The 12,371-nt window shown below is 47.3% G+C and overlaps 1 protein-coding gene across 2 annotated transcripts in view; it reads left to right on the forward strand.

Moving 5' to 3' along the window:
- Positions 1–12,371, forward strand: part of PALM (paralemmin) — a 31,182-nt gene that overhangs the window by 3,867 nt on the left and 14,944 nt on the right. For both annotated transcript variants that reach the window (XM_021008954.2, XM_021008955.2), the window contains exon 2: positions 12,065–12,113. In XM_021008954.2, coding sequence (XP_020864613.1) covers positions 12,065–12,113 — 49 coding nt within the window. The remainder of the gene's footprint in view (positions 1–12,064; positions 12,114–12,371) is intronic.

The following is a 12,371-nucleotide window of genomic DNA, read 5'->3' on the forward strand; positions in this document are numbered from 1 at the left end:
TCCTTCCCCTGCTATATACTTCCTGGCTTTGTGACCCAGGGCAAGTCACTGAATTCTCAATGTTTTAAGCTAAACCTGTATTTGCAATGGGAGTTTTCTCTTTTGGAAGTTGCCTATGCCAATAAAATCCCAGAACCAGTCCCTACCCCTCTACCTCTAAAGCTCTATATAAAGTTTGGCTATTTTATCATTGGATGCTTTATGCATCAATCATCGAGCATTTATTGGGCACTTGCTAGGTACTAGGCACTGTTAGGCACTAGGCTTGCAGAAATAAAAGTGAAACAGTTGCTACCCTCAAGGGATTTACACTATAAAGGGGGCAACAATTGGACATATAGGTACATGGTAACCAGGGCTGGGGTGGGGGGTGGGGGTGGGGGGGGACAACCAGATGATGCATCGTGGATTGAGAATTGGGGAATTTGGGTTTTAAAATCTGCCCCTGTCCTGCTTTGTAACCCTGGGCAAGCCACCTGATCTTTCAGGGTCTCAGTTTTCTCACCTGTATAACAGGAATGTTTAGTCTTTAGGTCAGAATTGTTCCCCATCCCCCCTCATGCTTGTGCTTTTCTTTGCATCCTCAGCACTTAGCTTAGTGCTTGGCACATAATAGGCCCCAAATAAATGCTTGTTGACTTGCTTGGCCTCTTAAAATCCCTAGCTCCCTTCGAGGCTCATCTTCTGCCACCTCCTACAATAAGCCTTTCCTACACCCTACAATTTACTAATGCCTCTGCTCTACACTCCACTGCTATGAATTTTGTGTGTGTGTGTGTGTGTGTGTGTGTGTGTGTGTGTATGTGTGTACCTCTATTTACTTATCTATGATTCTGCATCCTCCAAAAAGGATGTAAGCACCTTGAGGGCTAGTAGGATTTTATTCTTGTCTTTGTATCCTCAGGTCCTAGCACTGTGCCTGACAAACTATTGGTGCTTAAATACTCTTTGATTGGTAGAGTGGAAGAGGGAAGAGGTGGGAGGGAAGTGATTGGCTATCTTCACCTATCTGAAGTGAAAGAAGAATAATAGAGCTTTTTGAGTATAACCTTGTGTGTGTGTGTGTGTGTGTGTGTGTGTGTGTGTGTGTATGTATGTCTGTCTGGCTATGTGTCTGTGTATGTACCCATGTGCTAGGGTGCATTATTAAGAATAACCTAGGGAGAGGTTACTAAAGGGATAAGATTTTAGTTTGAAATAAAGAAGAGCTTCTCTACACACTTATTTTGAAATATTGTATATTAAGGGTTATCTGTATTGTCTTATCTCTAGTAGAGCTTTTGGATGTCTGGGACTATTTCTCTATAATCTCACCCTGAGCCTGAATATTTGTTGAACTGCATAGACTCAAGGCAAATGAAAGCCAAAAGAGCCCTTAGAAATCATCTAACAGTCCAGCCAACCCCTGGATGACCTGTGGGGTTTGAAGGCAGGGACCTTTCTGGGTTTTGTCTACCTAGTAATAATAGCTAGCATTTGAATAGGTTTGCCCAGCACTTTACCTCCTTTGATTCTCACAACAACCCTGGGGAGGGAGGTACTGGTTATTACTTCCATTTTACAGATAAGGAAACTGAGACTGAGAGCTGTTAAGTGATTTGCCTTGGGTAGCCCAACTAGTGAGTCTGAGGAAGCATCAGAACTCAGGCTTTCCTGATTTCATGTCCAGTACTCTCCACTGTGCCACTTAGCTGCTCATTTGGAGTATATTGTCAATTGTTGTCAGTTTTTAATGGTCTGATGCTCTTATGACCCCCTTTGGAGTTTTCTTGGCAAAGATACTGGAGTGGTTTGCCATTTCCTTCTCCAGCTCATTTTTACAGATGAGGAAACTGAGGCAAACAGGGTTAAGTGACTTGCCCAGGGTCACACAGCTACTAAGTGTCTGAGGCCAGGTTTAAACTCACGAAGAGGAGTCTTCTGACTCTGGGCCTGGCGTTTTATCCCCTGTACCACTAGCTGCCCTTTCTAGAGCATAGTATCAGTAGTAGATGCTTAATACATATTTTTTGAATGGATAAGAGACTGAGGAAAATAGTATCTTCAGGCGGCCACCACAGGCAGGCCACATGGGCTATGGAGGAGCTAGTTGCCTTGAGTCCAAGGGAGTGCCTTATCACAGAAGCTGGTGATCTCCTGTCAGAGAGTCTGGTCAGATCAGTCCAAGTTACTCTTCAAATGATCAACATTTGGCTATTTAATTAGGTGCCTGTATTGGAGAGAGAATGCATCCATATAAGTAAAGGGCAGATTATATAAAGTAAAAATACAAGGTAATTTGGAAGGGATGGAAGAGGTCTGAGGGCATCCGGGGCCAGGCTTCCTGCAGGCTGAGGTGTTTGAACCAAGTTTTGAAAGAAGCTCCGGGTTCTAAGGGTCCTGGGTAAGGAGAAAGTGTATATTCCAAGGGACACAGCTGGTGCTTGGAGACAGGAGGTGGAGCCCTCCCTCCTGTACTGAAATAGCAAAAAGGCTAGTTAATGTGTAACAGTTTGGAAAGGTCAGCTGAAGCCAGGGCAGGTGGGCTTTGAACTCTAGACAGGAGAGTTTGTATTTCATCCCAGCTGCAGTGGAGAGTTAGAGAGTTTTTTGGTAAGGTGGGGACACGGACAGAAAGGTGGAAGCGTCGCTTAGGGGACTGTGCAGGGAGTCTGGCTGGAGAGGGATTGGAGACCGGAGGGTTGGGAGGCGACTGCAGTAGGCCAGCCGTGAGGCTTCTGGCCTCTGAGGATAGAGAACAGGACAAAGAAGAGATAAGTCTGTGACCCACTGCCTTCAGGGGACTACTACTTTCTGCTCCTTAAGTACCTACTATGTGCCGGGCACTGGGCCTACAAAACCAAAAATAACACAGTTCTTGCCTTCAAGGAGCTTACTAGAGCCTTAGGGCCAGCATGGTGGAGGGCACAGAGTGTATGCCTTGGTGGCAGGATGTCTCAGGTGTAAATGGGCCTGGACTCAGGTAGAGCTGAGTTTATTTTTATTTATTTTTAAATTTTTTTTTTTAGGCAGTTGGGGTTAAGTGACTTGCCCAGGGTCACACAGCTAGTAAGTGTCAAGTGTTTCATCTGAGGCTGGATTTGAATTCAGGTCCTCCTGACTTCAGGGCCAATGCTCTATCCATTGCGCCACCTAGCTGCCCCTAGAACCGAGTTTAAATCCAGCCTCCCATACGCTAGATGTGTGACTCTGAACAACTCACTTAATTTTTATTTGCCTCAGTTTTCTTATCTGTAAAATGGGAACAATATTAGCACCTACCTCCCAGGGTTGTTATGAAAATCAAATAAGATGATAACTGAAGTGCTTAGCACAGTGCCTGGCACAGAGTAAGCGCAATATAAATGTTATGTATAAATATAACCAAATAGATAAACCACATAAAAATAAATATAATATAAAATTTATAATTTATATTATAGTTTATAATATAAATATACATGTTAGCTATTGTTATTAGTTATTATGACCCTAGGGCAGTCCTTCCCCCCCTCTGGGCCCCAGAGGTTCCTATCTGTCAAATAAGGGGGTTGAACAAGCTGACCCCCTGAGGCGCCTTCTGCTCTAGATCTGGGACCCTGTGTCCAAGGTTGTACTGAATTTCTCTCCCTGATCTCCAACATTAACTTTCTGTGATTTCATGTGGTATAATCAGCATTAAGATTCCTCAGGACTCTTCTCTACCAGCCCGCCTGGTTATCACAAGGCTATTTGAGAGATACATGACACAGATAATTATGATACATAACATTACATAATAAATGCATCACTGAAATTCAAAATGCTATGTGAGGTCCTAGGGGAAAGTTATTCAAGGTCCTAGGAGAAGGTTATTACCTAAGAGGCAATCATGGAAGGCTTCCTGGTGGAGGTGACATTAACCCTAGATTTTAAAGGCCAGGTAGTAATCAGAGGAGGGGGAAAGGCATTCCAAGCACAGGAAAGAGTTTGAATAAAGACAGTGAGCTGGTGGGGCTGAGAGGGTCCTCCTGTTTTGCCACAATGAAAAGGGTGGTGGAGAAAAATATGTGATAAGGCAAACATTTCAGTTGTGTCCAACTCTTTATGACCCATTCTTGGCCTGGTGCCAGAGCCCAGGACCTAGAGTCAGGAAGTTAACCCTGACTCCGGGGTTAAGTGACTTGCCCAGGGTCACATAGCTAGTGAGTGTTTGAGGCTTCAGATTTGAACTCAAGCAAAGGAGTCTTCAGACTTCAGTGCCTGTGCCCTGAGCGTTATGGCGCCACCTAGCTGCCCATGGAGATAAATGTAGGGTGATACATTTTTTTGTAAACATTTTTAAAAATTTTACCCTTCAATACAAAATGAGAAGAAAAGAAAAATGGCTGTGTACGCAGCAGGCTGTAAGAGAGGATTCAGTATGAAATAGGGAATTTCCATTTCAAGAAGACCTGTATAATAACTATTCCTGCTCAGCTTTTCTCTAGTTCCCTGTTGGTTTTCTTGTTTTCTGCTGTGCACTTTCTACTTTGTTTTTTTCCCCTCCATCACCTCCCAAAGAAGGCTACAGTTAAGCATACACAATTCAGGGTACACACATAGATACATACATACATATATATATATACACACACATATATGTATACATATATATACACACACACACACACACACACACACATTTATGTAAGACCATACTATGCTTTATTTCCTCCTGTAGTCTTTTTTTTTTTTGGCTAGGCAGTGGGGTTAAGTGACTTGTCCAGGGTTACACAACTAGCAAGTGTAAAGTGTCTGAGCCGGATTTGAACTCAGGTCCTCCTGCCTCCAGGGCTGGTGCTCTATCCACTGTGCCACCTAGCTGCCTCCCATCGTCTGTTTCTCTTGAGGTAGATAGCATCTTCTTCATAAATCTGTCTTTCCATGTCTTTCTAAATCAACCCACCCATCATTTCCTATGCCATAATATTACTTTCTGGATTCAAACAGCATCTTCTTTCATAGAATCTTTGAGATTAATCTGGTATTGGTAAGAGTCAGAATGTCTTGGTTGCTCAAAGTTATTATTATTATTATTATTATTATTAGTTTGCTTTTTGGTGAGGCAGTCAGGGTTAAGTGACCTGCTGAGGGTCACACAGCTCAAAGTCTTTTTTTCCCAAAGTCATTCTTAAAACAATACTGTTGTGTATGAAATATTCTCTTGGTTCTGCTTATTTCATGGAGGTCTCTCCATGCGTTTCTAAAATCATTGAGCTCATCATTTCTTATAGCAGAGTAATATTCCGTCATGAGCATATACCACTATTTCTTTAGCCATTCCCCAATTGATGGGCATCCCACAATTTCCAGTTCTTTGCCACTACAGAGAGAGCTGCTATAAATATTTTAGACCATGTAGGTTCCTTTCCATTTTCCCTGATCATCTTGGGGAGCATGCCTAGTCATGGTATTGCTGGGTCAGAGGGTAGGATGATAATCCTAAGAGCAGACATCCAGATACTGCTGTGAGGTTTGCAAAGTACGTCACATACGTTCTGTCTTTGGAGTCTTAGAGCAACAGGTCTAGAACCAAATCATAGTCCACCAACTCTTATTTTACTGATGAAGAAACTTGAGGTCCAGGAAAGTAAGTTGACTTGTCTAAGGTCACATGTGTACTGAGCTCTGGGGTACCTTTCCCCCTAGATCAAAGTACATTTACAGATCGGTAAAGTGAGACACAGACTTCCAATAGTCTCCCAGGGAATGATTGGCTGTAGAATACCTTGAATGCCAGGAAGTGGCCTCTTCTGGAGGTTCTTCTAAAGTGATTCCTGTACACCCAGGTCCTGGGCTGTGGAGAAAGCAGCAGGAAGACACCGGCAAGGAAAGAGAGCATGCAGTAGGGGCTTAATAAATGTTTGTTAACTGAGGAGCTGAGGTTCTAACCTGAGATAAATAGGACTGTGGATCTAGAGTTGGAAGGAGCCTCAAAGACCATTGAGTAGAGCTCCCTCATTTTACCTGTGAGAAAACTGAGGCCTACACAGGCTAAGTGATACAAGTTAACAGTAAGCATCATAGGAGGGATATGAACCCAGATTCTCTGACTCTTTTCACTGTACCAAGCACGGTGACCTTGGATAAGGCCTTTCCCCTCGAGGTCTGTGCTTTCCTCACCTGTAAATATTCTGTTGGGGTGGCGAGGTGGTGCCATAGTGCATAGAGCACCAGGCCTGGATTGGGAAGATTCCTCTTCATAAGTTCAAATCTGGCCTCAGACACTTACTAGCTATGTGACCCTGGGCAAGTCACTTAACCCCATTTGCCTCAGTTTCCTCATCAGTAAAATGAACTGGAGAAGGAAATGGCAAACCATTCCAGTGTCTTTGCCAAGAAAACCCCAAAAAGGGTCAGGTAGAGTTGGACATGTCTGAAAACAACTGAACAACAACAATTATCCAATTATAGGCTTTGGGCTGGGAGGCTTAGTGGAATGAAGGGCAGGGATTATTCTGGCTTCATTGTAGATGAAGTTGTGCAAATCCCTGCCCTTTTCTAGAAGCCTTAAAAAAGTTTCCTCAAGGCTTACCTCCTCCAGAAAGTCTTCCTAGTTTATCCAGAGCTCCTGGCTAGGGGGCAGGAATGGGCTTTAGTTTACCCTCTTGCTCTTGGATCTTGCCAAAAGAAAGAGTCTGATAAATTAGTGTAGAATGAATGAATGAATGAATGAATGAATGAATGAATGAATGAAATACAGATCCCACCCCACCGGCCAGAGACCCACTCAGTCCCTAGTCAAGAACATCCCCATCTGAACCTGGATTTAAAATCTGGCTCTACCATTTAGGTACTGGGCAAATCATTGTCCCTTTCTGGGCCTCAATTTTCCCATCTGTAAAATGAGAGGGTTGTATTAGCCCAGACATTCAACCTTTTGTGTCCTGGGCCCTTTGATAGTCATTCTGGTGAAGCTTGTGGACCTCTTCCAGAGGTGCATAAAATGACATACATAAGATTACAAAAGAAACTAGCAAAATTGAAATACAGTATCAAAGCATTTTAAAGCAGACCACAGTGTCTGGGCTAAAGGGCTCCCTAAGGTCCCGTCAGCCACATGTGAAGTCCCTGGCCTTCCAAAGCAGAGTTAGTTCCCAACTCTTGAAATCAGGGAGATCCTTCTTGGGGAAAGTTCTCTGTAACGGTGGATGTCAGTGCAAGGCTTTGGGCACTGGGACTCCTGGGTTTCCCTGCCAGGAAAGAGAATTGAGCGGCCGGCTCTTGCCCTCTGGTTAGAGCTTGGGCTTCTCAGCCTAGCAGAGAGCTGCCCCGTAGCATTCCTCACCCCTATCCCCAGCCTCCTCAGTCAGGTCTATCCCAGGTCGAGGCAGCTGCTTCCTCTCAATAATTAACATAGGAATGTGTCCAGATTCTCCCCCACCCCCTGCCCAGAGTCCTTTCTACCCCACGGCAGAGCCAGCCTCTCTGTATGAGGGGCTGGCTCAGGGCAGGGCAGCCTGGCTCCCTCCTGGGCTTGCGGCTGGTCTGAACCAGACTGACTTCTGCCAGAATAGCCCCTTCCAGTCCCCACCCACCCAGCTGAGTGACCTTGGGCTCATTACACAACCTTTCTGGGCGGCGGTCAATTTGGAATCATCGGTCAGCCCTGGCCCTCCCTCCGTTCCAGGGACTTTCACTGAGTAAAAATAATAGGATCAGAGAGATTTAAGAGCCTGCTGGGACCTTCAAAGTCCACAGAGTTTATTATCACCTACTGTGTGCTAAGTGCTGGGGATATAAAGAAAGGCAAAAACAGCTCCCAGTCTACAGGGTCCTTAGAGGCGACTGCTCCAAGCCCCTCCTTTTACAGACTAGGAAATTCTTCACTAAAGACTAAACTGGGTCTTCAGCTGGTGGACTGGAGCTCCTCATTCATTCATTCGTTCATTCATTCTTTCAATATTTATCATGCTCCATCCACCCTCTGGCTAGGACCACGGGGAGCAGCCCAGGGAGCCCATCTCTGCCCCTTGGGACCCCCCTCCTGCTAAGCTCTGGAGACTTCTTGGAAGGAGGTGAACTTTGAATAAACTGAGGCTTAGCTTATAAGGGGGACTTGCCCCCAAGTTCACCAGCCTTTGATCCCAGACCTGGACCCTTCCAGTTCAGGGTGGCTGGGTTCAGGCCAGGGAGCTGCTCTGGAGTGGCCTGAGAGGGGAGTGTACCCTGCTGGGAGAAGCGATTCTTCTTCTCCAGCTCCTTGACTTTCTCTTTGCTGGGGGGAGGGAATGTGGGCGGGGCTGGGTGGAGGCTGGGGGAGCAGCTGTGGGGCGGGTCCTGAGGCTAACCCATCCCCCCACCTTCACTGTGGGCTGCTCCCTCTCCCCCGCGCCTGGGTAATCGCCGTTGTCATGGCAATGGTGGTGTTGCCAGGGCACCCGCCTCCCAGAGGGAGGCCCCCGGATAAATCACTGATCAGCAGCTTCCCTGGGGATGGGCAGGGTGGAGAGCTGGGGGACTGGGGAGCCTGGCAGGCTCTGAGGCTGGGGGTTGGACTCTTGGGAGCTGACCTAATCAGGATGGACTGCATGCCTGGTTGACTGTGAAGTTGGGGCCTGGACTTTGGGGACCTGGCCGACTCTGAAGTTGGGGGCTAGACCCTGGGGTCCTGGCTGGACCCAGCTTTGAGGCTGAGGGTCTTTTCCTGGCCCGTGGGCCCCACCTGCTCTGAAGGCCTTTATTACTCCAGTTTTGAGCTCAGCCCTCAGGTTTTCTCACCTTTTCACTGATCCTGTCATTCTTTCTTCTACTTGACCCCTCACTAAGCAGTTAACCAGAGAAACAGCTCATCCCTCCAAAGGAGTGGCTACTTGAAAATCTGGTGGAGCCTGACCTACTGGGGCAGTGGCTTCTCCACTCAGGTCAGCTCTTCCTTAAACAGCATTCTCCCTGGCCTTATTACCTACACTCCTAGACTCAGATCTGTAGAGCTGGGGGACCTAGAGAACATAGGGCAGAGCTGGGGGGGACACCTGGGAGCAGAGAAGGTCAGAGTTGGGGGGCCCTTGGACTAGAGAAGGTTGGATCTGGGAAAAGGCCCTTAGAACAGAGAAGGTCAGAGCTGGGAGGGCCGTTAGAACACAGGATAGCTGAGCTGGGAGGGCCCTTAGAACACAGGATAGCTGAGCTGGGAGGGCCCTTAGAACACAGGATAGCTGAGCTGGGAGGGCCCTTAGAACACAGGATAGCTGAGCTGAAAGGGCCCTTAGAACAGAGAAAGTCAGACCTGGGAGGGCCCTTGGAACACAGGATAGTTGAGCTGGGAGGGCCCTTAGAGCACAGGATAGCTGAGCTGGAGGGCCCTTAGAACACAGGATAGCTGAGCTGGGAGGGCCCTTAGAACACAGGATAGCTGAGCTGGGAGGGCCCTTAGAACAGAGAAGGCCAGAGCTGGGAGGGCCCTTATAGCACAGGATAGCTGAGCTGGGAGGGCCCTTAGAACAAAGAAGGGCAGACCGGGGGGGGGGGCCCTCAGAAAATAGAACTACAGATGTGGGAGGACCCTTAGAACCCCAGGATGTCAGAGCCCAGAGGGCCTTTAGAACATGTAATGTCAGAGGCCTTAGACATCACACACCAGGTAGGGGAATTGACTCACCCAAGGTCATACATTAAGTTAGGGAGAGAATCAAGGCTGGAGTCCAGGTGCCCTGGATCCCAGGTTCAGAGTGTCTCAGAGACTGAGGCTCAGGTTGGGGTATGAGGATGTCTTGCTCGGGTATCTTGGGCTATGGAGCTCATTCCCTTGCTGGTGACTCAGTGGGTGACTCTGGTGGTCAGTTGGTGTCCCAGAACTGACTGAAGGAAACTTGAGATTAAGTTGCGTGGGGCTACCAACTAGAGAGTACAGTCAGGTCAGAAGAGGAACCGGGAATCCCTGGTGTCTAGCCAGCTTGTTGAAGCGGCTATGTGGGGCAGTGGGTAGAGTGCTGAACCTGGAGTCAGGAGGACCTGAGTTCAAATCCAGCCTCAGACTGTGTGATCTTGGGCAAGTCACTTCACTTCTGTCTGCCTCCATTTTCTCAACTGTAAAATGGGGGAGAACAGCATCTCCCTCCCTGGGTTGTTGTAAGGATCAAATGAAATACTATTTATGAGGTGAGTAATATAGTGTCTGGCAATAGTAGATGCTGTACAAATGCTTGTTCCCTTCTCTCTTCACTGTGAATACGTCTCCCTTTGGGGCTCCTCCTTACAGAGGACCCAGCCCCGGGGATAGTCTAGCTCTTCCTAACCTCAGGATTTCTGCTGCTGGGTCTGTTTTCCTTTCCATGTAATGGAAAGAGAATTTAGAGGGTGTTTGAATGGGACCAACCGTCAGCCTCTAATTATGTAGGTCTTGGCCTTGTTGGGGGCATATGGGGAGACACAGCTATATTCACTTAGTTCAACCTGGACAGGTTTCTGGTGTTTAAATAGGAACTTTTACTTGGAAATTGAAAGCCATCAAAATGCAGAAGACCTGAAGAGGACAGGGTTTATCGATTTCTGATGGATGAGCAGGTTGTTAGGAGATCTGAGGTTCTCTGGACTTGGGGAACATAGATTTAGAGCCGGAAGGGATTATAGGAGGTCATCTGACCTCCTGGAGGGTCCTAGCTTTGCTTCTAAATTGATGCATGACTTTGGGCAAACTATTTCCCCTTTGTTTCCCTGTCTTTAAAATGAGGGGGTAGCATTATTTGGTTTTTAAGGTCTTTCTGAGTCTCAGTTCCCCCATCTGTCATAATATGAATGATAATCCTTGTGACATTCCTCACCCCACAGGATTGGTTTGAGGGAACTGTCCTTTGCCACCTGGAAAGCTCTGCCAGTAATAGGAAAACTCAGGTCTTTGGGCTTTTAGCCTGGGCCTCTCCAGATTTTGGGGCCCCACTGGAGCTGAAAGAAGGGCAGATCACAGGATCCAGGGCATCAGGTCCAAATGACTCATTTTACAGTCAAGGAAACTGAGACCTAGAGAGAAGAGACTTGTCCAAGGTCATCATATCCCATCACCTTTGGAGCAAAGCAAGAGACTGTAAAATGATGAGGTTGGGTCAGATAACACCTGAGTTCTCTTCCAGCTCTGTGAAACCCAGGCCTTCTGACACCCAGGCTTTGACCCCGTGCTCTATGACCCTAAATACAGCATTTATTTGTTTTTGGTTTTGTTTTTTATTATGCCACACTGGATCTAGAGTTCTCTTCTCTTGTTCTAACCAAAGAACTGCCCCAGTGCTTCAATTTCTCACCTCTATCTCACGCCTGAGTCCAGGGGAGGTACAAATTTAGGGACAAATCTCTTCCTTGGAAGAGAAGCATTTGATAACCTCAGGCCCGACTGTAATTTCAGCTCCAAGGGCACCAGGGGCAGGGAGAGGTGGGAGGCAGTGGTGATCGTTTTGCTGTGGGAGTGGGGGGAGCAAGAATCAGGTGGTAGGGCAGTGCTGCCCTCTGTGCTGATGTGAGCCCTAGGACGGTCTGTCTGCCTGGGGTGGTCAGGGGACTAGACACAACACGGGAGGATTAGGGTCCCTGGCTCCTACCCAGAATTTCCCAGCCCAACCACTCAGCATTTCCCCTGCTCATCAGAAAGTCGCTCCCTGGGGGTGTTGCTGTTCTAAGCAGTCCTGGGCTTATTGGGGATTAATGTCTGAGGATCTCAAAGCACTTTGCAGATAGAGGAGGGCTCCAGCAGGGATGACTTGGTTCTGTTCTATTATGGGAAACGGAGGTATCCTCCTTATGTCAACCTTGGCTTCACTGCTGATGCTCTGCGTTCCTGTCTTAGGGGCAAGAGGAAGGCCAAAGGGGTGCGAGGAGGAGGTAAAGACTGGAAACTACCAAATCGGTCTGGGAGAGCTTCCTGGAGGAGGTAGCATTTGAAGGGAGAGGGGAAGCAAGTTGTGGGAGCAGCAGAGAGGTTAGGTCACCTTGGGGAACCTTGTGAACATCTTGGCCTTGTTCTGCTTGGTGACAGGGACACTCTGGTCTGCAGGAAGGAGAGAGGACCCCTGCCTTTGGGAAAGGGGGAAAGGGCCTATTTATGACTTCATGCTCCTTTTTTTTTTCTTAACAGAGTCTCTGTAGAGACCACCTTCCAACAGGAAAGGCTTCAGGCCATTGCGGTGAGTACCATGACGTCATTCCCCCTAATCTAACAGGGGCTTAATGAAGCTGGAATAAGCTGGAAGTGGGGGGTGTCTCACTTGTGAGAGAAACAAAAGAAAAATCATCTACATGTGTGACCTTAGTCAAGTCATTTAATTTCTCTGGGCTTCAGTTTCCCCATCTGTAAAATGGGGGGAGAGGGTTGGAATAGGTGATCCCTGAGGTCCTTCTACATCTATGATCCTATAATCCTTTGACCTCCTGGGGCCTTAGTT

Source organism: Phascolarctos cinereus, unplaced genomic scaffold (assembly GCF_003287225.1).
Source record: "Phascolarctos cinereus isolate Bilbo 61053 unplaced genomic scaffold, phaCin_HiC Scaffold_4;HRSCAF=312, whole genome shotgun sequence".
NCBI lineage: Eukaryota > Metazoa > Chordata > Mammalia > Diprotodontia > Phascolarctidae > Phascolarctos > Phascolarctos cinereus.